Source organism: Mustela nivalis, assembly GCF_964662115.1.
Source record: "Mustela nivalis genome assembly, contig: HAP1_SCAFFOLD_595, whole genome shotgun sequence".
NCBI classification, from domain to species: Eukaryota; Metazoa; Chordata; class Mammalia; order Carnivora; family Mustelidae; genus Mustela; species Mustela nivalis.
Window position 1 is genome coordinate 283810 of NW_028136067.1, and position 25173 is coordinate 308982.

The following is a 25173-nucleotide window of genomic DNA, read 5'->3' on the forward strand; positions in this document are numbered from 1 at the left end:
ACTCCGACCCTTCTTCTCAGTCCCGCCGGACCTGGTATCAGGGTGGTTCTCGTGGTGGAGCCTGTGAGGAAGCCCCGACCTTTGCCCTTTTCCAGCTTGTTGCAAACAAGTGAGTGACTCTAGAGTACAGAATACTTACCGCCATCCCCTTCCAGCAGGGACACCTGTGATTTCAGAAAAGAAAACAGTATGAACATCAAATCAGGCTTTGTCCTGTTTGCATGGCTCTTTTGTTCCCTGGGGGATGGGAGGAAGCCCGATGCGGAAGTGTGCTAGAGGCCCGTGAGCCACAAAGTGTGACAAGAGCAAAATGAGTCCTCTGCAGATGCGCCCAGTCTTCCTAGAGGTCCCACGTTTCAGGTCCCACTGGACAAAATAGGTGGTAAGGAGGAATAGCTGCTACCCGTACCAAAGCTCCCTGCCCTCCAGATGGTAGGAGATCCTGCTGTGGTTGTCCCAGCCCCCCTGCAATGCCTTCGGGGTTAGGTAGCATTTGGTAACAGATTCTCTCTCAAACTTCTCCCTACCCTGTCAATGGTGCATGCTGAGATTTTTTTTATGTGACCTTGATTTAAAAAGCCAGAAGAGTTTTGTGTCTCCCCCAAAGAAAGGCCAGCGTACCACTCTGGTGTAAAACGGGGCGTCTTCCTCATTCTTTCCTGTTGAACGCTCACCCGCCTGTCCATCCAGCCAAGCTAGGGAGAGATCCACAGAATGGTCAGTCCACTGGTGGGGCTTGGCAGGAAGAGCTCAGGGAGTTTCGCTTTGGGTGGGCGTGCCCGGGAGTGTATGGCGTGGGTATGGACTGAGCAAGCTGCTGCTGCATCGAGAGAGGTCAGGGCAAGGAGCAGGAATGGAGGGAGAAATATTGACTCTGAACTTGAGCTACAGGGAGTGGAATCAGGGTGACCTCTTCAAGCAGAAAGGGTAAACACTAAGAGACATGTTCCATACTGACAGGCAAGTTCCTCCAACCAGCGCCTGTGTCATGGTCATGGTCAAGACCGTTTCTTGGCCGCTCCCACCTATCTCTCACCTCTACTAGGAGATTGTATTTCTGCAGAAGAACACTGTGTGGCAGGGTTGCATTCAATGCAAGCACAAGTACCCTAGAGGTTTTCTATTTGTCCCTGAGTCATGCAGGGTCAGGAAAACCAAAGACCCAGGATTTCTATGTACTGACATCTGACCATTCCAACAGAGTCCCCATCCGCAAAGTGCTGATTCTTCCCAGTCTTTCCTTTCCTGTGGCATGTGGGTGTGTCCTTGGAGTCCGCGGGACCCAGTTTCCCAGGACCCAGCTCCCCCAGTCAGGATCCGGCAAGTTCACGAGAGAGCGGAGGCCAGGCGAGAGGGGCACTCTCTAACCTGGCCATGTAGCAGATTGTCAGGAAGTCGGATCGGGCCCCGAGCTAATGATGAAGCTTTCCTGGCCATTGCCATTTCCCAGTGAGCCTTCCCTCTATGTGCATTCAAGATGGGAGCATTTTTGTAAGGCTGGTGGTGATGTTTGGGTCGACTAAAGTAGCTTCTGATTCCTTTGTGTTTTGACCCTGTCTGAGAAACGTCCCGAGCTAGGACAGATGTGGGCCCCTTCCTTTCTCCCCGTCCCTGTCTGAGGAGACGGAATCCTGAGCAACCCTCCAGGTGGAGCTGTGGTCAGCGAGGAATGTGGTGTCCTAGCGGGGTGTGTGCAGCAGGAATGAAGGAGGTTTGGCTTTGAAACTTTGACCCGTGCCCTCAAGTCCATTCAGTGGGAGATGTCTTCTGGTGAAACGCACGCAGTCCACACACCCACATGCCCGGTCCCGTCGCATCGACCCACGCGAAAGCGAGCCCCAACCCTCCGACGCACCAAGCACACCGCCCGAATGACCTACTGGTTTGCAGGGACTGTAGCACAGGGTCCTGGGTTTCTGCAGGACACTCCATTTGTTCAGTCCGCCCCAGCCTCTGTTCCCGGGAGGAACTCAGAAGGGGGGAAGCTCTCCAGACCAAAGGAGGAGAGAAAACCCTACCTTGTTGAGTTAGATCTGTCCCCCTAAGGGGAATGATGGGGGTATAAGCATATGGGGTGTATCCAGTCGCCGCCTCCTGCAGTTGGAGAAAGGGAAACCCAGTGAGGATCCCCGCACCCTGTGCACACCGTGTGCACACATCTCTGTGCCCTTGGTGTGTGTCGTAAGCAAGCTAGATGGGATGCGGTCATTGAGTCTATGATCCAGAGGAGGAGGAAATGACCTCCCGAAAATGACCCCCTTGTCCTTGGCTCCAGCATGTTATGTCAAAATTCCCCCATCCATTTTCGTCAGCAACTCATTCCAAAGCCATTTCCCATAGACAGAACGACCTGGTGGGAAATGCTCACGACCATCCATTGCCTAAGCAATGGTGGTGCCCGTCTCAATCTGCTGTCCGTTAATGGTATAAACTCACGGCAGGCTCTCAGCACCAAGGACATGGTCTCTTCCCTCTGGCATGTCCATGCTCAGACACTTTCATGGAAAGAGAAATCAAACACTGGCTGTCCCTCAGAAGCACAAAATGACTTTAGCGAGGTGACTGAGCGGCTCAGACATTGAAGCTTCTGCCTTCAGCTCAGGACCTGATCCTAGGATCCTGGGATGGAGGCCCACATTGGGCACCCTGCTCGAAAGGGGAGCCCGCTTATTCCTCTCCCTCTGCTACTCCCCCTGCTTGCGCTCTCGTGCACTCTCTGTCTGTCTATCTGTCTCTCTCTCCCCTTCTCTGTCTTTCTGTCTTTCACATAAACAAAATCTTGAGGAACAATGAGTTTACCTGAGGGAGAGTCAGAGTTTTCTCCTCGGCCCTCAAAGTGGGTAGTAGCTCTTCCATCAGGTCATCGTGGAGAGCTAGGAGGATACAGAGGCACCATGAGGACACTGGTGAGGCTGCTCAGGAAGTAGGCGGGGAGTTTGGATGGATGAGGACAGGAGGGGTGTGTGCACGTGTGGGGGCTCCTAGGAGGAACAGGCCGCACTGCTGCCAGGCCTTGTCCTGGTGCAGAGGGGAAGGGACGGGAGAGGAGCAGGGAGGAAACGCGAAGAGGGTTCTTGTCTTTCTAGCTAAAGTGAGCCCGATCAAAGCCAAATAGCCAGTCCAGGACATGGGAAGCCTAACCTGGCTTCTGTGTGAAGACCGAGTCCCATAACCTCTCCTGACTGACATGCCACTAAGGTGTCCCACGCTGCTGCTTTGGACATCAGCTCTGGGCCCAAGATCCCCACCTGCTGCGACTATATGCATCACGTCTGTGTAAGATCTTGCACAGCATAAAAAGCAGCCTTGCTTGCCAGGCTGCATTCAACCCTCAGGAAAGGAGCCTAGTAGTTTGCTTCACTCATCCTTTGTCTTCAGAAAATGCCATGTGCAACACTTGAGAGCACGGACATCGTAGCTTCCATAAACAGCCGGCACCGTCGATGAGTGTGATAGATTCCTTCCACTGTTCTTGAGCTGTCCCGTGTGTGTGTGTGTGTGTGTGTGTGTGTGTGTTTCCCCTGAAGACAGTGGCTGTCTGAACCCTCCCAGGTGTTCTGACCAGTGGGAAGTTGCTTACACAGAGGAGTCTGGGAGTGTGTGCTGATCGGCTGTAGGCCTGCTTTGCAGGAGATTTGCTCCGGGGATGTGGGTCCAAAGCTTCCACCCAAGCTTCACCTTGATTTCCTATTGGCCAGTGGTGTTTGAGTGTGTGCTTAGAGAATTTGAACCTTCCTGAGGCTTAGGGAAATCTTATCAAGTACAGTCAGTTCCCTCCGTGATGCTTTTCTGCCATTGGTCGGTCGTGTGTACACACTGAGACCGGCTATGACCGATGTTGCCCTGTTCTGTCCTCCACGGGTCCACACGCTTTCCAGCCATGTGGGCTTGAGCATGAGGATGTGGCTTTTCTCTGTGCACTTGACTCCAGGGACCAGCCTGTAATCTTTAAGGTGGGCTTCTAAGCTTGCCCTGGCTTCTGTGTCCATGGAAGCCACTGTGTCATGTTGGGTCCTGTCGGGGACCATCATAGAATCTAGGTATTTGGCTGTGTGCACAGATGCTGATGGCCCTTTGCTAGCTAGCACCCATGGTACATCATGACGCCCTGGCTGAGGGACTAACACAGGTGGGTAGGCCAGAGCAACTTTCAGATTGGAACCTGAGCTCCAATCTTGGCTTTCCAAGTAGGAGGTCACGGGTTTGGACCCTTCATCTCCGCACCATGCCCGTCCCAGGAAATCAGAGGGAAATGTCCTCCAGGTACAGCTGTGGGGAGTAGGGGAAGGAGTATGTAAAGTGTGCCAGGGTGATGAGAGTATTTTGGAAGAGGGACTCTGTGATTGTGATGGAAGTGTGAGAAAGATCTCCTGGTAAAGGCACACAATCATGTTCACAAGCATAACGCATGGGGACACACACACACACACACCCACGCACACAGGGCCTTCATCCCACGTGCACACAGATCACCCCTTCCCTATGTACGAGTTCTTCCAGGCCCTATTTGACGTGGTGACCTTGCCTCACCGGACAGTCTCGGTCAGTATCCCCCAACCCCCGTTCCTTGTTGGAACCCAGAATCAGGGGGCAGGCTTCTTTGTACTCTAGATTTCCTCCCAGAGCCCGATGGTCTTAAATACGTACAGCTGTCCTTGCTCCCAGCGTCTACCTGCGATTGGGGAAAAGGAAATACAGTGAGGATCCCAGCATCCTGTCCTGTTGGGCCAGCTCTTTGGTTTGGGGAGGACTTCAGGCAGTTAATTGGAAGAGGTCCGGTGGTTGAGTCCATGTCCTCCCACCTGAGTTCAAGTGGACCATTTGAATGATGCTGGAGCATCATTCAATCTCCGAAGTCCATTCTGATCAACAGACAGAACGTTCTCTTTCAAGGAGAAACCTTTTCTGCTGAAGAAGGTGTTTGATCCCATGGAGTTTGTAACTGAGGCTGTCCTGTGTCCTCACCCTTTTTGGGTCTATGTGTGTAAGAGGTCAGTCCCAGCATTCCTCCACGAGGGGAGACTGCTGCCCCCTTCCCCTGGGAGGTAAAGTGCCAGATGTTCATCAAACTCCACTGATGGAAGAAATCAAGGAAGCACCATTTCTGTCTCTGAGAAATCAGAGAGGCGAGCTTACCTCAGGGAGAGTTGGGGGACCTACCTTTGTCCAGCTCCTAGGAAGGTCCTTGGACTGGTCCTCCACAGGGTCTAGGAGAACAGAGAGGAGCTGTCAGGACATTGGCTGCGCTACTCAGGAATGAATTGGGGAGTTAAGTCTGCTGGATGTGGATGCGGGGCCAGAGGGAATGGACGTGAAGGGTGACCAAGCAAGGCCTGACTTGCCAGTGGGCCAACAGTGGTGGACACAGAAACACAGAGGAGGGGAGCAGGATGGAAAAGGGAAATGGGGCCTTGGCTTTCTAATGGAGGGGATGTCATCAGTGGGAACTCTCAGCGTCTGTCTGGGAAACACTCAAGGCACCCTGGGTTTCAGGGCGCAGTCCCCTGAGCCCTCCTGCCCACTGTGAAGCCAAGCCAGCTTGCCACTTCTTCAGCTGGTCATGGGGCCTGTTCAGCTGTCTCCCCTGCACCTCTGCTGTGTGACCCTATCGTTCCTCTATCGTGCCTTGGAGTAGTGGGTTTTTCGGTGATGGAATCTAAGTACTGGGGACGGGTTGTATTTGTTCGTACGTGTCCGTTCAGTGACACTGCTGACATCCGTGATGCTTTGTAGACCGCACTGCCATCTACGGGGAAAACGTTGCCATCCTATCTCATGGCACCTCTGTACCCGTGACGACATGACCGTCCCACCCCGTTTCCTCCCTGCACCATCCCTTCCACTTTCTGGGTCTACGAATGTCCCTACTGGAGTGTCCTCAAAGCCTGGGATCGTGTAATGTACCTCTTTCCTTGTGTGCTTGCTTTCAAAATGTGTGTTAAGTTTCCAGGTTCTATCTGTTTCGTAAAATATTGGAAACCTTAGTTTCTTCTTATGCCTGAATTGCACTCTATGATGTGTATGGATGCCACTGAATGTGTTCTTTCCTCCCGTGATGGATTTGGGGGCAGTGCCTCTCTGGGGCTATTGGGAACCCAACTGTGTGAGACATTAGTGCGCAGATTTCTGTGTTTCCAGAATGAGAAGACGTCACCGAATGCATTGGCCCCATTTGTAGAACGGTAACCACGTGGAATGTATTGGGTACTTGAGTTCCCCAAATGTGGTGAGGTTGTTCTGTTCCTTTGAAGATACGTAGCACACCCATGTAAGATGTGGCTAATGGGCAGAAGTGAAGGGGGGACATCGTGAAACCTCCTGTCGTATTCTGTTCCATTTTTCTGTTTTGCGTTCCTGGCAAAAAACAGTCTCTTCCTTCCTACACATCTAAGAACCATGTTTCCTGGGGAGACCTATAGGGACCTGTGTGTTCCAGAAAGACCTAAGATCCATCCCTTCAGCTAGTAGATACTTTTTTCCTGTGCCCCTTGGATCCAGTTGGAATGAGGATCTCATCGTGACTTGTGGACTTAAAAGGGGAGGGATGGACGGCATAGAGGGAAATGGCTACCAGTGAAATCAGAGGACAATGTGTCTCAGCAGTTTTAAAAGCTTCGGTTATGTCTGTGCTAGTGAACGACAGAATGCGTCTCCAATCGCCGTAATGAGTCAATCCCCAAGGTACCTTCCTCGGGGTCCTCAATGGTGAAGACCTCATTGTGGAGGGAGAACCGGACTCTCTTCTTGTGGTGGTGTCGTGGAGGGGGCGGCGTGGGTGGGGGCGTCTCCACATCCTCCAGGAGACACTCCCCACAGATTTCTGGGAGACACACAGAAATAGAGAACAGTGTCGGCACCTTGTCATCAGGAGCCCACAGGGGGATTGGAAGTCCTTTCCTTCTAGTTCATCCGTCTCCTGCCCCTACTCGCCAGCTGCCCAGCAGGCATTCCTCCCTCCAGGTGGGACTTAGGAAGGAGTCACCATGTACTGTGCTCTGAATTCCGCCCCCTCCCACACCCACAGGTTCCGTGGGCAACGGCTTGTATGGAGCAGAGACAGGACAGAAAAGCATGCTACAGAGTGCCATGAGCATGCGTGATAGCCTCGGTCACATCCACTGAGCAGCCACACCTACCCGAGAGTGTTCCCCAGAACCCTCTGTGCCCTGTTTCCCTGCCCTCGGGCCTAGACGTTAGTGTGCCACCACGGTGTCCCAAGTGATTGAGTCCAAGGAGTGCCTGGGACCTAGGGGAGGACTGGATGCTTCCCAGCCATTCGGCAGGTGTTGGGGAAGGGACCACCTAGGGACTCAGCTAGACAGCTGGCTGTGGGTGAAGCCACAGTGGAGGATAGTGGAGGGCCCTGAAATATAGGGTGCCGAAGGGACCGTCCAGAGTTGCCACCCTAATGAAGGATGGATCTGGGACAGGAAAGTCATCGTTTCCCTGTGGCCGGAGATCCCTGAGCCCCTGATACCAACCCACAGCCCCTGCTAAAAGGTCCTGAAGCCCTGAACCAAGAGCTGCCCTCACAGTCTCAAATCCCTCTGTGCCAGGGTTTCTGTAGGGGAGAGCCAGGGCCACGAGACCAGCCTCAGTGCTCACTCACTTCTGTGTTTGGTGCCCTGACATCAACTAAGTGGTGGTTTCTGCCCAGCGGGGCCCTAGTGAAGGACCAGGAACGGGTAGCTTGAGCCACGTTCCCTCACCTCTCTGCAAGGTCAGCCCAGTCGCCCAAGGCCGTCCTGAAGGCCAGTTGAAGCCCAGGCTCCTGGGGTTCTGCTTGGCTCCCAAGCTGATTCAAACTCCCAACAGTCGCATAGGACCTGGCCGAGAACTTGCTTGCTTTGAGCTCGCCAGTCCCGAGGAGCAGTTGATGGTACAGATGGACATGTAGGTGGCCATGTGGGCTGGGAGTGGTTGGTTTCAGGAAGGAGACGGATGATGCTGAGTGGCCCGCTCTTGCCGTGCAGACTGCTCTGAGGAGGCTGGATGGAAGTGAGGCTACCCTGGCTGGCGTGAGTCCCTCCCTACTCTCTCATTCTTCGCCAGCATCCCCTATCTACTCTCAGGTCTCTTGATCCCCTCTGGAGACTGTAGGTTTAGCAGACAGTCTCCTGTCTCCCTCCCTAGGCCGGGCCTGGAGAACCCAGCCCAGCAGTACCTTTGAGAGCAGCAGACAGTCCACTGTGCAGCTGCTGTGTGTTCTGTCCACCCACCCGGTGGCACAGCCCATTCTCATGCACTCCCAGGCATCAAGCAGACGGCCCGGGAAACCCTGCACATCAACCCATGAGACCACCCCGCTATCCTCCAGTGTCTCTCCTAAGAACAGCTGCATTTCGACCTCTGACCTTTCCTCTCCGATTTTGTCATGTCCATCGGGAAGAGGAGACCGGCAATTCGTTCCCCTCAAATGTGGTGCCTGGGTCGCACCAAGATTCTCCTGATGCAGGGACAGCAGTGTGGCGTGTGACCCGTGTGTTGTCCCTGTAGGACTGTGTCCGAAATGGGCATTCAAAAAGAGTACGGTTTTCTGAACATCGAAGTGCTTTAAGGAAGGCAGCTTCCCCACGAAATCCCAATGAAATCACCCAGACAAACGAACAAACACAGGCATCCAACCGGGGGGGGGAATCAGAGGGGAAAAGCCAAAGAGAAGAAGCCTATCTCTGTGAAAGGGAGGCAGCCAGCTCCAGAGAATAGAATTGAGAAAATCGATAGGCACCTACCTATACAACAGCAGTTAAGGTTCCCCATCGTGGGGACTGTTAGTCCTGTTCACCCAACCGCCAGGGGCTCGGCTCACAGAGTGACAGTTGAAATGGAACGTTGGATGCGTGTCATCAGGTCACCGTGGCGATGGCTCATGACAGAACTCTGAGGGTGTCATGGAGGGAAAGGGGTGGGAGGGGGGTCGATGGATGATGGGCAATTAAGGCACTTGTTGTGGTCAGCTCTGAGTGGTGGAGAGAAGTGATGAGTCCCTGAGTTGTACTGCAGAATGCAATACTGCGCTGTACATTAACTACCTGCATTTTTGGACATTAAAAAAAGGATACTCCTGAGGGCACCTAGGAGACTGAAATGTTCATTTTCCTATCTGCTACTCTGGAAAACTCCTATTTATACGAGATTGTTTCACAAAGTCTCTCCAGGAGTTCTTGGGTGGCTCAGTGGGTTAAGTATTGGCCATCGGCTCAGGTCCTGCTCTTGGAGTCCGGGATCAATCCTAGCATCAGGCTCCCTGCTCATATGGCTCATATGTATAGATGAGAATGAGTTAGGAGTAGGTTAACTAAGTTTCTTAGGCATTAATGCTGCAATCAAGGTGTTGCTTGGGACTCCTTATCTAAGGCTTGGTTGGGTTCCCATTTGTACATATGTGGCAGAATTTATTTCTGGACAGCCGTAGGAGTCACAGTAGCTTGTTTCTTCTTTGAGGTCAGAAGAAGGGTCTCTGATATCTTACGTTCCTTAAAAGACTCACATGTGGGACGCCTGGGTGGCTCAGTTGGTTAAGTTTCTGCCTTTGGCTCAGGTCAGAATCCCGGGGTCCTGAGATCAAGTCCCATGTTGGGCTCCTTGCCCCTCACCCTGCTTGTGTGCTCATGCGCTCTCTTTTTCTCTCTCTCTCTCTCTCTCTCTCTCTCAAATAAATAAAATATTTAAGATAAATTAATAAAAGACTCACATGATTAGGTCAGGCCCACCCAAGTAACTCTTCCCTTTAGACCAAAGTCAACTGATTAAAGGATTTCATTCATACTTGCAAAATCTGTTTTGTTGTAGAATGTATCACAATCACAGGGACTTAAGTCTCTTCCATTTAAGAGGAGTTTATGTCACGTTGTTGGATCCATTGAAGGTCATCATCTTAGATTCTGCCTGTATAATTAGTGTGAGTTTATCCATTCTGTTTTCCAAGGTAGTTTTGGTTATTCTTGGCCATTCAAGTTTCTATGTAAGTCTGAGAGTAAAGTTATCAGTTTCCACAAAAATATCTGCTAAGATTTTAATTCTGATTGTCTTGAATCTATAGGCCAATTTGTGGAGAAATGAGATATTTTTGTAATATTAAGTTGTCCAAGCCATGAATATAGTATATTCATTTACTTAGGTATTCTTTGTTTTTTGTTTTCTCAATAATACCTTATACATTTCTGGAAAATAGTCTTGTTTTTCCTAGTAATCAATTTTTAGTGTATGACATGAACATTGATTAGCTGTTTGTTTTGATAACCTGGGAATGATATGTCTCTCTTTCTTCTTGCTATATTTTCCACAGTGGTCATTTTATAAATGGGTGGTATAAAAGCTATGAACTTTATAAGACAGTCAGTTCAGTTATGGCAAGAAAATACTTGGGTATCTCCCTAGATTTATTGTAATCCATAAAAAGAAGAATGAAGAAATCTGGTATACAGTGAAATGGATATACACACTAATGTGCTGTAATTATGTAATACGATAAATACAGCTACATTGGCAATCGTTACAGTATATAAGCCTATCAGAGTTATACAATGTTACATGCCAAATATATTCATCTGAAAAAATAAAAGTGACTTAGGAAAAATAACAATAATGGAATTTAATATATAAATTGACATTGTAAGTTTACTGTTTATAAAAAAGGGTTTCCTAAAAAAAAAAAAAAAAAAGAAAGAAAGAAAAAGGTTTTCTACATGGAACAGTAACCAAACATTTTGGACACTCCGTCCTACAGGAGTTATGTTCAGAATTATTAAATAGCATTTTCCCTGAAGACGACTGTAGCTCTTTATGTGAACATAGTCCCAGCAGTCCTTTCCTGTGTGTTCACTGACTCCTTTAACTACATTTTAAAAAGATTTTTATTCCTTTGACAGAGAGAGAGAACACATACACACAGGGGGAGAGGAAGAAGCAGACTCCCCACTGAGCAGGGAGCCTGACATGGGGCTCGATCCCACGACCCTGAAATCATGACCGGAGCCAAAGGCAAACACTTAACCAACTGGTGCCCCTTAACTCCATATTTTAGAAGTGTGCATAGTTATGCTCTTGGCCCAGGCTCATGAATGCTACTATGTTATCAGTGAAACCTGCCCTAATAGCAGGAATAGAACTTTTCTCCCTTCTGTAATCTCACTCTACTTTGCACCTGTTTTACTGTAGTAGGATTTCATGCTACATGGTAGTTGGATGCTTCATGCTTGTGTCTGTCAGATTATATGCTCCTTGAGAACAGTGATATGGTTTTATTGGTTTTCAGATTCTCAAGGTAGCAGAGTTCTTTATGGCATGTAGGCACATGGGATGGGATGCCGGTAATTTATCACACTGGTGAGGAATGTCTGCCATGCTTTCTCCTCCAACCAAGTACAAAGGTAGGCACGCCAGAACACATCTTCTGATTGTGAATAGTGAACTCCGTAACAGTTCTTCGACAGCTTTTCCATGTCTTCCCATTGTGATTACTTAAATTTGAACACAAATGTGCTGTTTCAGGGATCCTTATCATTTGCGGATGTGACTGTGGGCTTTACCCAGGAGGAGTGGCAGCATCTGGACCCTGCTCAGAGGACCCTGTACCGGGAGGTGATGCTGGAGAACTATAGCCACCTTGTCTCAGTGGGTAAGGATTGTTTCTCGTGTAGACTCCTAGTACGCACTTCCATTCTTGGTTTGACACCTGTAGAAGCTTTGTTGAGTTTAATGATATTTAAGTTTGAGATTCCAAGTATTAAGCAGAAGGATTGTTGAATCACTGTAAAGAATGAAGTGTTGTAATTGGCCCCTGAAGCTTCATCTTCTGTCTTCTTCAAGGGCCCTGAAGCCCATGAGCCTCGCCGAATTCCCATGTCATTTCCCAATTACAGCGTGTTGCATCCCTAAACCAGAAGTGATCCTGAAGTTGGAGCAAGGAGAGCAGCCATGGATGCTAGAGGAAGAGTCCCCAAGTCAGAGCTACCCAGGTGAGTTAGTATGTATTAAACAGATGGACACTAGGTGACATGGTATGAATTGTTTTTATTCTCAGGTACTTGCTTATATGTTCGTTTTCACATTTAACAAATACTGAGTACCTGCTGTGCCTCACTCAAGTTTTAGGTGCTGAAACACATGATCAAACTGAATTTGTTCCTGACCTCATGGAGCTTACATTTTGATAGGGAAAGAAAAGAAATAAACACACATACACATACTATACACATAATATGTCATAATTTACATAATACGTACACACATACACATACTATATACATAGTATGTCAACAAAATAGCAAGGAAGTTATAAATTGAAATAATGAAATGTAATACTTGAGAAAAGGAAGGCATTCAGGAAGGCATTTGGATGATATCAACTTGAATGAAATGATTATAAAATGCACAGGTTTACATGGGAATAAGCATTTGGTTGTATGAGCAGAGGTGATATAGGGAAGACCCCAGGTTGGAGATACTTACTTGGAAATTATCAACTTATGGTAGTATTTAAAGTTTTTATAAAATTAGTATTTGAAGCTAAGGGATCAGGTAACCACCTCTCAGAAGTAAGAATGAACAAATTTGAGAGGTCTGAATGAAAGCTGTCCCCTGGGACACTAATGTTTAGAAGTCATGAAAATGAGAAGAAGAGAAGGAACAGTCTGGAGAGAAGGTGGAAACAGAGAATGTGGTGTCCTGTAGCTGAGTTAAGATGGTTTTCATAGACAAAATGAACTTCTTGAAGAAAAATGTATAAAGTCAGCGTTTTCTGCCTTTGTCTGCAAATCATCCAGAAGCACTAAGGGAAATGAGCAAGACAAGTTTCATTCTATGACATTAGTGGATATCTGAAATCCCAAATCAGTGCAAGTGTACCTGCAGCAGAGCTGATGATGGATCAAGGAACGTGTGTGTGTTAGCAGGTGGGTAGAAAACAAAAGCATTTCTGATGCGCACGGGGTCTGGCAGTGCGCTTCTCATGAACAGAGCACATCCACACCTAAAACTTCCATGAACAACGGTGCCATGAACTAGATAGCTGAGCTCCCTTGGAGACAGTTTCGTTCTGCAAAGGAGACGTACTGAAGTGTAGAAGCACAAACCACACTTTTCAGTAGCCCTGTTTCCATGATGGTGCAAGAGAGACTGTACATGAGGGAAAACCACCTCATAGACACTAAATGTGCAGAAATAATCTTACATGCCATCTTAGCGGGTACTCCTCTGACATAGAATTTGATGCAAAAACTTACTTGACAACGGTTGATCGGGATTTGCAGACCTTCTACAAAATTGAGGGAAGCATGGGGGACGGTAAGGCTGGTTAGGAGGAGGGGAAGGCTCAGGGGGGTGGTTACCTCGTTGACTGTAGCTTTGTAATTAGCACATCTGATTGTTCAGACTAGCAGGATATGTTCCGAGTCTCAGTGTGAACCACTGTGTGCCAGAGCAGCTGGTCAGAAAGGTGGAAGGGAAAAGGATGTGGTCTTTTGTCTTGTTCCTCTCTCTCAGATGAAACTGTTCTGTCGAGTTTTAACTACCTTTCTTTCCTGGATTGCATCAGACAGTTGGCCTAGGCAGATGCTGGGGAAGTCGGAGTCTCCATGGGCCCAGTTCGGCCTCTGGGCTTGTTTCTGTGAAATGAGCCCAACACTTGGTTTTCCTCAATTTGGAGCTGCAGCAATGCCAGCCCCAGTGAGCTTGCTCTGTGATGACCAAGAGAGTAAGCTGTTGTGGAGACTGTTCCAACGAGGAAGGAAGGCACATCCTTGTTGATCTGTAAACTGAGACCAACACATGTGCTGAACACTTGTTCATAATGCATTACCCCTCTAGCCTAAGGGATGACTCTGTTCCATCTCTCAAGTAAACCTTTTGCAGTGTGGTCTTCCTTGAAAAGCTCTCATCCTTTTAGCCCAAGTAATGGAAAAGGAACCAGCACAAATGCATGCAAAACGATTATGAGAAAAAAGGGGTGAAAAGTATTGGGAAGAAAGCTAGTTGGTGATAGAATTGTCATCTGATCAAAGTAGTCATAAAGTAGGTAAATTATGTGACCAAATATTAAATCATGAGTTTCCAAAGGGTGTACTAATTGAATTAATCATCTCTGTGATACAGGTATTTAAGAAGGATATTAATAAGGGAATAGCAAACCCATGGCAAGGTGTCAAACTGAGAAAGGAGAACATAAAATATAATTACAGTAAAGAAAGCAAATTGGAAGAACTTCAAGGATGAATACATACTGGCAAAAATCTGTTCAGGGCCCGCCCGGGTGGCTCAGTCATTAAGTGTCTGCCTTCGGCTCAGGTTATGATACCAGGGTCCTGGGATGATCATCGCTAGCTTCTATTTTAATGCTCTTATTTGGAGCAAGTTCTTAGTTGAACTACCATCTTGCTAATTTTTTAAATTGAAATACTTCTTTTTATGAGATGACTACAGATTCCAGTGCACTTTTAAGAAACGATATATGCAAGTCCTGGCAACAGTTCACCCAGTTTTCACTAATGGTAACATTTTGCAAAACTGTTGTATAAATATCATATCCAGAAAAAATATATATATCATATCCAGGATATTGACATTGATAAAGTTTTGGGGCCTAAGAAAGATCTCTCCAGTTTTTCTTCTCTTCATTTGTTTGCATACATTTAGTACAGTACAACTTTGTCACTTGTGTAGCTTTTGCGTATCTGCCCCATAGTCAAAACAATCTATAGTTCCATTATCATAAGGACCTCTACTGTTGGCCCTTTTATAACCACAGCCTCTTCACTCCTGTGCGCTCTGCCACTGTCAGTTCAAATGTTACATAGATTTGTATGTATGTCACTTTGGGATTAGTTTCCTTCCCTCGACATAACACCTTGAATATTCATCTAAGTTATTGTATCAATGGTTCATTCCTTTTAGTTGCCCATTAGTGTTCCATTTTATTTATTTATTTATTTATTACAGAGTTTATTTTTAAGAGTCATGTATTAAAACAGGGAGATAATTTTAACCTTATTAGCTAAATGATGTCTTGAGCAAATGTATTAATTCATGCACTTAGAACAAAAGTATTGAGGAAGAAACAAACTCTTCTTTTTTTTAAACAAAATTACTTGTTAGAGTAACATTTTTTAAATGAGATAAAATTCTTTCAATAAGCATAAGGAAATTTTGATCTAGGTATACTATATACCTTTTTGGTACTAATGGAAATGAAGTAATGGTAAAAATACTTTGTAAATGTGTGCATCTATGTTTTTTGAAAACTGAAGAAGCAGTCTGACATCTGGATAGTTTTCATGGGCTAGTTGTAGGAAATTTATGGAAAATAAGAATCGGCACACCAAAATGTCTGATGCATTTTTGCATATCTAGTTTCTGTTCACTATGATCAGGATTATAGATAATACTGTAAAATACACTCACGTGCTGGTTATTAAGGCTATTTGGATTCTTTTTAATACTGAAAAGGTCACACAGATTGTGATTACTGTGTAGTGTCCAAGAACTAAGGTTTGCCATCTGTTACTCAAATACAGGAAAAAGTTAAGATAATCTAGTGATATGAGTGGTTTTGGCATTTCTGTTTTTTGGAGTCATCTATTAATTATAGTCTTTAAAGACCAATACCAAATTGCAGTGTTTATATTTTTCTTATAAAATGTGAAGATATTGGTTGAGAACTAAAGCTTATGTAATGGAAGTCTGGCTTTTAGTCATTTTAGTTTTACAAGATTATTTGGATATTTAAGTGGGAACACCATGTTTTATCTTGAGATATTAAGTTATATGAGATTTTGATAGTTTTAAGCTGTAATTTTCCTAAAAGTTGATATATAGAAATTCATTATTATGGAACTTCATCAGGGAACTGATTTAATATGTATTCCTTAAATATTTGCTTTAAATATTTTTCAGGTCCTCTGCTTTCCTGTACAACTCAGTTCTTGTCTTTCTGCTGTGAAGTGATTTTTCCCATTTAAAATTTTGCTTTTTCAAGCTACAATATATAAGTTGTTTCTGTAACATAATTCCTTTTCACACCCTCCCTCCCCCACCCCAAGAACTGGTGTTGCCAGGTTGGATAGATGTCTTTAAAATTGCATATTGGGCTTAATAGGGTCTGATTAGTTTTAATCTACTTTATTTATTGATATTTTTACTGAGAAGTTTGTTATGCCAAATGATTAATATGATCAGGCATACTATTTCAGTGTAGATAGGATCTAACTTTGTGTTTAGGGCCTCTATTTTTTGTGTAAGAATCATCTTGCCAATTTAAAACTCATGTCTGTTGAAAGTAGATTGTTTGACAAGCATCACTTTATAGAATTTGTTCGGGTCTGAGTGGTAGGTCATGAAGAGAATGGTGCCCTTTTGGATAAACAGATAATATGTGTGTAAATTCTGTCTCTTATATGAAGTGAGGAAGCATGTATGTAGGTGAGATTTTTATCCAAATATTCAGTCTTTACCTGTTTTGTTTGCCTAATAGTATTTAAAAGATGTGAGTTGTTATGAGCTCCTTTTCCTTGTTTTCATTTCTGTCCCTCCCATCTAACTGTTGGTATTTTTGTTTTTCTGTATGTTGACCTTTTTATGTTTTTAAACAGTTTTTTGGTTGACAGTGTTATCTCCCTTTTTATCTTTCATGTTTCAGCTTACTAATTTTCGAAGTATTTCTGTATATTCTCCTTTGCATATGAAGGTTCCACAACTAATTGATTAGTAATTGTGCTTTTCTTCCCCCAATTGTGATAATTGGATTTATACTAAAATGATACTTGCTTTAGGAACAAGCATTTATGGGTAGCTGACTAAAACTAAAAGTACTGCCTTTTCAAACCAAGCAATGTAGACTTGCTCTCATATTTTTTAGTATATTTAAATCTGCATATTACTAAACTTGAAAATATGAATTTTGGCTAGTATTTTAGTATATGTAATTTCAGAGGTTTTTTTTGATGATCCACTTATTCAAGTGATTATAAAGTTGATATAATGATAAAAATATCCTCAGTGAGAATATAAATCATGTTTTTCAGTATTAGAACCAAGGCAGTTTTCATAAAATCAGTAATATGATTCTTGTTAATGTAGTAATAAATGCCAATATCTGTGCCTTAATATTTTAAAGTAGACCTGTATTTCTAGTTTATATTAGTATAAACCCTTCCAGGATTAAAATACAGCAGTTAGGCAAAACTATTTTTGCCACTTGGGGGGAAAAAAAAAAAGCAAGTCATTTCTAGATGATGTCCTGGCTTAGATATAAAATAAAGAGATTTGGGTCTGTTATATTAAAGCCAAATATAAAATGAAGCAGCCTAGCACACACTTGTTTGGAGCTTTCTTCCATTAAAATGGTTCAAATTAGCAGTGGTTTCATTGAAAGGTAAATTTGATAGAAGTAAATTTAGAAATTTTACAGTTTTAGCTTAATTAGTAGGAAAATGAAAACCCACTTGCTGGCGATATGTTTTGTATTGAGCTTTTTTCCTTCGTATTATGTATGTGTAGTAGTTTCGAACATTAGGAAATTTGTGCACGGCTGCATCTAAAAGATCAATAGAGTTGGAAAAGTTGGAATCTGTTGTGTTTTTTTTTAATGTAGTTTACTAGTATTGAGTAAATTTGCACTAAATATTATTAGGCCTTTGTTCTCAAACTATTGATACATCCCTTATCATCTTTTTTGTCTTACCTGTTGGAATGTCTTTCTTTCTGTGGAAGTTGGTGACCTTAAAGAGCAGCCCAAACCTAGTGTTTTAGATAGTTATCTCTGGTAAATTAAATGATAAAAAGTATGGCTTTTATAATGAAATGAACTACAGAAGTACCATAAACCTAACACTGAATATAAAGATTAGAGCATAAAAGATACACTCTTATGTACTTTACAATAATGCTGGATTGATGTCATAATTTTAAGTTTTTTAATTTTTCATATACTTTATTATGATTTTGCTGTAGAAAATTAGGTTAGCATTTGGCTTATAGTTCAGGTATATAATGCTGACAAGTATATCTAATGCATATTGGACTGATGATCTTTCTGAAAGTTGTTCTGTAAGTTACAACCATGTTTTATTTGATTTGTCATTGGTAGTCAATCTTGGATGTTTGTTAGTGGGAGCAGAACCATGGCAGGGAGGGGGCGGGGTTTACGTGTGTGTATTTTAACAGCAGCAGAGTTCTGAAACAGGAAATCTGCCTTATCGTATTCATCCAGAGAGCTAGGAAGGAGGTAATTGTTTCTTACGCTCGTTAAAACCAGTTAGTTGGGCAACTTAAATTTTAGAGATTCACAGATGTAGGTTTGAACAGTTGTAGATACATTATTTCATAACAGCTCTGAAGAAAAATTGATTAAATTTGTTGAGAGGAATAATCCCTTAGCTAATACACACAAAAATTGTACTTTGGGTTTTAGAGCATTGCTAGCATTATCAGTGACTTGATTAGATATTTTTCTGTGGTTCTGGTTTGCTTACATTTAAATAAAGTTCAGAGGGCCTTGATTGTTCCTTTAAAAAGTATTTGTTTAAAACTGTAATCTTCAATTTAAAGAATAGAAGAAGTTGATTCTGTGTCAGGTATTTGTCACTGGAAATTATAATTCCCTCTGTGTTAATGTGTTTATGCTCATAATTACATTCTTAGGTATTCACAGCTTAATTTTTATCTGTCAGTGGGTATTTGTCATTTTTAAAGCTATATAGGTAGCATTTCATTGGGCTAAATATCAGGCATTGCTTACTGTGCTGTGTTAGGGTTATTTCCATTTTTTTCCCTTTAAAAACCGCATATTGTGACTATCCTTGCATAGTTTACATTGTTTTCTTAGTGCACATTGTTAGAGTGGGGTTTCTGGAATAAAAGGTAAAACAGTTTCATAGTTCTTTGTTACAGATTGCAGATTTTGTGCCAAATGAACCAATTTATGGTATTGCTACTAAGTAGAAGAATTACTAGCAATTCTTGATGTTACCTTTGAAGAATGTGGTATTTTCCTTCAGAAAGTAAGATCTAAGCCTGGCTCAGTTGGTAGAGCATGGGACCCTTAAACTCCGGTTTGTGAGTTCAAGCCCTGTGCTGGGCATGGAGCCTGCTTAAAACAAACGAAACTACAACAGCAACAAAAAGAACTCCACATAGTGACATCTAAACTTTTCAAAGCAAAAATGTGTATAAACTCTTCAGTCAAGGCAAGTTGGTATAATGTAACAATTTTAGAGGAAGTTGTGAGGTCCTAATTGTTTGGAGGAATAGAAAGCTCCAGTAGAGCTCATAAATTACTTGGCAGTCAGTTTTCCTTTCTGGTTTGCCATTGTGGGCAGCTAATTTAGAAGTGTTAAAAGGAACCTAAAATTTATGTTAAAGTGGATTTAAGTGAATATATTGGAATTCTTTTCTTTTATAATTTGTTTATAAAAACATCATATTGAGTTGCCTTGTAATGAGACATTGAAACTAAAATTAAATAACAGGATATTTCTAGTCCATGCAACCTCAAATCATAACAGCTTCTTATTACAATTCTAATAGCCCTTTACAGTTTATAGTTTTAAAGATATTTCCAGATACCGCATTTGATCCTTGAAACAACCAATAAAGAAATTACATCAGGTGTTAGGATCATCATTTTGCAGAAAAAAGAAACAAAAATATTTGAGGCCCAGAGACTTAGTAACTTACCTGCAGTCATAGGCTTTTAAGTTGCAAAGCTGAGAATGGAACTTTGGTCTTCTATTTAGTAAATGACACTATGCACAATGAATCATGGAACACTACATCAAAAACGAATGGTTTACTGTATGGTGACTAACATAACATAATAAAAATAAACAAACAAACGACATTATGCATGAAGTATTTTAGTGCAGGCCTGGCACCTTGGGAATTTTTAAACAAATGTTCCTGTGTCCTGTGCTGTTTCTGACCACTATACTTTATTCTTAAAAATCCCCAATTTTTTTGGAGCAATATTTTTTATATTTCTGTAGTTTTCTGTATTTTTTTGAGAAATATTTTTAATATTTCTGTAGTTTAGGCTTTGGTGCTTACGCACCCTTTTCACTTTATAAAATCAGATTTTAGGCAGCATTAATTTGCTCTGTACAGGAATATTTATACGCTTTATATGTTAGGACAAATTGTTCTCAAATAATGCAATTAGCACTTTATCAACTGGAAAAATCAGCATCTCCTTTTTCTGCTTTCCTACCAATATGAATCTTCAATTTAGAAACCAGATACAAACATTTGACACATTTAATAGAGAAAAAGAATACCTAGTCAGAAATAAAAAATCTTGCATTAAATGAGACTCCCATATAAGTCTATGAGTGGCAGTTGTTTAAAGCATAATTTGATTAGTGAAGTTGCTAATATGGATATAACTGTGACATACCTGGAAACTCTTCGTTAATTTTAAACTTGTTAAAATTTGTTGGGAAAAAAATGTAGACCTGATGTAGCTTATGAATCAGTGGCTGAATTTTTTTTCCCCTCACCTGATCCTTAAGCATCTGTTGGTTGATAGCCCTGACAGAAAGCAGGGGAAAAGCTCCAGAAATTCCTGGAAAATAGAATTAAATGGTGCAGTCTTGGTATTTACTAACTAGCTTTCGATTCTTCTTGTCTCCTCTTGTTAGTCTGATTTTATTCCTTCATTCCTGCTGCCGATTCAGCTCAACGTCAGTTCCTCCTGTGAGCTAGGCAACTTCAGGTTTGCTCTTACTGCTTTTTGATCACTACCTCTGTAATCTACATGTCACTTTCTATTTGCCATCTGCGTTCCATGTATGTTACTGCTTCCAGTTAACTAGAATTTTTAAAATAACTTATATGTGATCTGTGGAAGTAATTTTTCTTAAAATAATTGTGGCAGAAAAAAGGTGTTACTGGTTTGAATACTAGTACTGTATACTGGTATTTTAGTTTATAACTTGTTTGGGGATAAGTATATCTATATATTATGTTGAGTAGTACTACAAAGAAACTTCAGAAGTGCTTTATTTTTAATAATTGTACTTAAAATAAGACTGTCTATATTCAGGGACACATAAAATAAGGCTTAAGGAGCTATTTTTGGTTATTCTCTATTTGAAAATTCTAGTTAAATTTGTAGTGCAAATGACATTAATTTGGGTACAAGTAAAATTTTGAGATAAGGTAAATATGAAATCTCAGCTCACATGCTTTTTTCTAAAGGCATTTTGTTAATTTGGTGTAACTTAGAATATCCTTTTAAGTGTTTTAAGTCAGGATTGGATGTTAAGAACAACCAGTAAAAATTGAGTTAGCTCATATACTAGCTGCATCATTTTATAGTGTGTCAGTTCTGTTATTGGTGAAATTGACTTCTGTGGACAGGCTTTAGAACTTAATTACCATTTATTATTTTCTTTCTTGCAGTCAGCATTCTATGTTTGAGATGGGATTGTTGCAGCACTTGAATCAAGACTCTCTAACATGATATATATGATTATCAAAACTCATCAATGAATCACTTAAGATCTTGTATTTTATTGTATGTAAATTATACCTGAATTAAAACAAAACAAACTGAGCATGTTTGCATAGAGGTGGGGTGAAAGGTCATGTACTGAACGTCGTATGTCTGTGTCTGCAGATCTGCCATAGCAATGGTAGCTGTCCCTCTGAGGGCCGACAGAAATTCCTTCTACCTCTCTGCTTACTTCATGTAGCCACTGATAACAAGGGGAAAGCAGTCTTTTGTTTTGTTCCCTTTGGGAAATTTGGGAATATTTTACATTTGTTCTGAAGTTAAATACTTAAAAGGCAAATTGCTATAGTCAAGATTTCAAAGAGTTAAGGTTTCTGTTAGACTTTAATGCTCTTTAGAAGGATTAGGTTATTCAGTAAAGAGTGTCATTGGAAAAAAAAAATACCCAAATTGTTACAGTAAGCCCTAATGGTATAGGTCTGTCCCATTTGTTTAACTGATAGACAGCTATCACTATGTTCTAGTTGTTTTCCATAGGTTAATGCATTTAATCCTTATCACAACCCTATGTGATAAGTACTTTTTTTTAAATGAAGGTAACACTTTCTTTTCTGTTTAATTTTTAATTCAAACTTTTATTTAAATTCCAGTTAGTTAGTATAGAGTTAACTACATGCAGTTAATTTCTAAACCTGGTTAATTTCTATACCTGAAATTAATATTATACTGTATGTTAACTAACTGGAATTTAAATAAAAGCTTTAATAAAAATTAAGCAGAGAAGAAAAGAAAATGTTACCTCCTACCAGTCCCATTTTACACAGGGAACTGAAGATGGGTAACTTGCAAAAGATGACTTAGTAAGTGAAGCTAGAGTTCAAATCCAGGCATCTTGGCTCTTGGAGCATATGTTCTTTTTTTTTTTTTTTAAGATTTTATTTATTTATTTGACAGAGATCACAAGTAGGCATAGAGGCAGGCAGAGAGAGAGAGAGAGAGGAGGAAGCAGGCTCCCTGCAGAGCAGAGTGCCCTTGCGGGACTCTTCCCAGGATCCTGAGATCATGATCTGAGCCGAAGGCAGCGGCTTAACCCACTGAGCCACCCAGGTGCCCGGAGCATATGTTCTTGACCATGTTGCCACATTGCCTGCGAGTAGATCACTAGATGGCAAAAATATTTGGCTTCCTGCAGTGATCTAGTTAGTATAATTCTTTATGCGCAGCATTTATAAGTAATAAGATGAGAATTTCATATGAAACACTCTCGCTATTTGAAAGTATATCCGGTAATTGCAAGTTAACACTATTCCGTATTAGAAATATATATATAGTTTTCTCAGTTATTTTTATTTGGTAAACTGTCAAAAAAAAGTATGTCAGAAATTTTAACATTAGGAAGCAAAAAAGTCAAATTGGACATGCATTGGTATAATTCTTGTCATAAGAAATAATGTGTCTTATAATTCATTACTCAGTTTTGGAAATTCCAGTGATTCTGTATTGTCTTTTAAAAGTTTTTCAGCTTTAACATTTGATTAGTAAATTCACTTTCATTTTAACCTGCTTCCTTTGAAGCTTTTACATTTTTGTTACTGATTTGGAAATATAAGGAAATTTTCATCTTTTATGAGGCAGCATGGTATAAAAAGCTGGGTTTGTACCTAACTGGTTTGAATCATAACTCAGTACTTACTGGCTGTGGAACTTAATGCAAATTATGCAGTCTTTTTGACCCTCAATTTTGTCATTCATGAAATGGAAATATTACCTTGTAGGGTTGCTAGGATTAAATGGGAATGTATTTCCTGTAGTGTGGCACATGTTCTCTGCATCTTTCTAACTTATGATGGAGGTTAAAGTCTTGGGTAAAATCTCAAACTGTGAATAAGAAAGGTGAGGATCTGTGAAAAATGAAACCTTCAGAAGACTGGATGTTTAGATTCTATGTAAAGGAAGCATTGGATTGTTGCTCTGTCAGAGACCCCCACGCCGATTCTGGCCTTTGACTCCTTATATGTCTGGTTAAATTGAACTCCCTCTCACAGCTTCCTTCAAACTAAATGCAGTCTTCTGTCCTGCCTTCTCCATACAGCTCTGTGTGTGAGCCACACTGGCCTGCTTGCTGCTTCCTAATGTTGTATGTATTTCCGCATCCCTGTTCTGTTCCCTGCCTGAAGTGTTCTGATTGCTTGTTTGTTTTTCTGTCTACTGGTGTCTGACTGACTTCTTAAGGATTTTCTAACATAACACCTATTATGTGAAGCTTTAATTAGAATTAGCCCCTCTCTCTTTATCTCTTAAAATATTTCGGTCTTATATTCAGTAGAATGTAAGTCATGTGGCACCGCTGCATGTCTGTGTGTCTATCTGTCTTTCCTGACAGAGTAGGGACTTTTCCAGTGCAGTAGTCTTTGCTTACTTAGCCTCTGCTCTCACTGCCCCTTGCACGGAATGTTCACTGTGTGTTTGAATAATTAAGTGAATGAAAGGGGGCCAACTGAGTTTACTTTAATGAGTATATAACCTTCCTATTTATGTATAAATAGAAACAAATGGTTTTGTTTAAATAAGGTAACCAAGTCCTTTGCAACTTTAATTCCTTTATTAGTATTCATAGTGGAAGGATACATTGGAGTTTAGTCCTGGTTAAAATGACTGGATTTCAAGGGGCATTGTATTATTGTGCTTTTCTGTAAGGCTGAAAATCATACTAGTGTCTTTACTGAAATTAAGCATTCAGTTGGAAAGTTCATTAGGAGCAGTAATTACTATTACTTTGAATAAGAAATATTTTGCTGTTGCATTGCTCAGAAAAATTCAACTTAAATTTCTTACTTATATCTATTTATAATTTTTTATGTAGGAATTCTGGATTGGTGGAAGCTGCCACTGCTTTGGGTCCCTCCTGCTGCCTCATTTGTCTTCTGAGTGTTATTTTCTATATGTTGGTGCTCCCAAGACAAAGTAAAGATTATTCACTTTCAGGAATTACTACTGCTGTAGGCTTGATTTGAGCCTCCAGTCTCTCTCTCTCTTTTTTTCTTTCTCATGAACGGACATAATACCCAAAATATTTTGATAATTGAACATAGTTCTTTGAGTGAGCTATGTTTTTAGGTGGAACTACTTTCTTAGGTGAGAATAATAGATGACAGCTATTATTTGTAATATGTGATAATCCTAGTAGTTTTGGAGTCTCCATAGTAGAAGAACCCTTTGAGATTGGGGGTGAATTTATATATTCTTAAAGTGACAAAATTGCCACATAGTAAATGCTACTTAAATCTTTTTTCATTACATATTTGTGTGTATGTATGTGTATATACATATATATATTGATAGAAATTCATCATTTTTTAAAAACTAAATACAGAGCTGAATTTAAGTCACGTGGGACAAAACAATATTTTGTCATGATACTTGGTAAATAGACCTGGAGGTAATTATAAAGCAAACAATTTTTTAAAATCTGTTACAGAAATAGTGCAGGCATTGTATCAACAACAGAAAATAAAAAAACAAAAATGAGAAAAATATATATATTCCCACCTCCTAGAGATGATTACTTTTAGTACCTTAGTTTATAATCTTTTTGTGTACATATGTCTATCTGGGTATATATGCATTCTTATTCGATTATGGCATAATGCTGTGTATTCTCTTTTGAAACCTTTTTTTTAGTCAGTAATGTGTGCTTTTCCATTTCAGTCATTTTTTATCCCATATAA

The 25173-nt window shown here is 41.9% G+C and overlaps 2 protein-coding genes across 3 annotated transcripts in view; one reads left to right on the top strand and one right to left on the bottom strand.

Moving 5' to 3' along the window:
* LOC309857282 (zinc finger protein 37A-like) overlaps nucleotides 1-25173 on the top strand; it is a 66974-nt gene that overhangs the window by 35792 nt on the left and 6009 nt on the right. The window contains exons 1-4 of one of the 2 annotated variants that reach the window (XM_082750038.1): nucleotides 7666-7879; nucleotides 11258-11372; nucleotides 11494-11620; nucleotides 11865-11960. In XM_082750038.1, coding sequence (XP_082606164.1) covers nucleotides 11307-11372; nucleotides 11494-11620; nucleotides 11865-11960 — 289 coding nt within the window. In that variant the 5' untranslated portion in view covers nucleotides 7666-7879; nucleotides 11258-11306. Of the gene's footprint in view, nucleotides 1-7665; nucleotides 7880-11257; nucleotides 11373-11493; nucleotides 11621-11864; nucleotides 11961-25173 lie in introns of those variants that run through there. The other variant, XM_082750037.1, reaches the window with a different exon arrangement.
* On the bottom strand, nucleotides 156-9258 carry LOC309857281 (uncharacterized protein). Its single transcript, XM_082750036.1, has 6 exons — nucleotides 8733-9258; nucleotides 6686-6820; nucleotides 5137-5207; nucleotides 4648-4672; nucleotides 2800-2873; nucleotides 156-2094 (listed from the first exon to the last, which is right to left on the bottom strand). Exons 1-6 carry the CDS (start codon nucleotides 8758-8760, stop codon nucleotides 1741-1743), a joined length of 687 nt encoding a protein of 228 aa, XP_082606162.1. The 5' UTR covers nucleotides 8761-9258; the 3' UTR covers nucleotides 156-1740.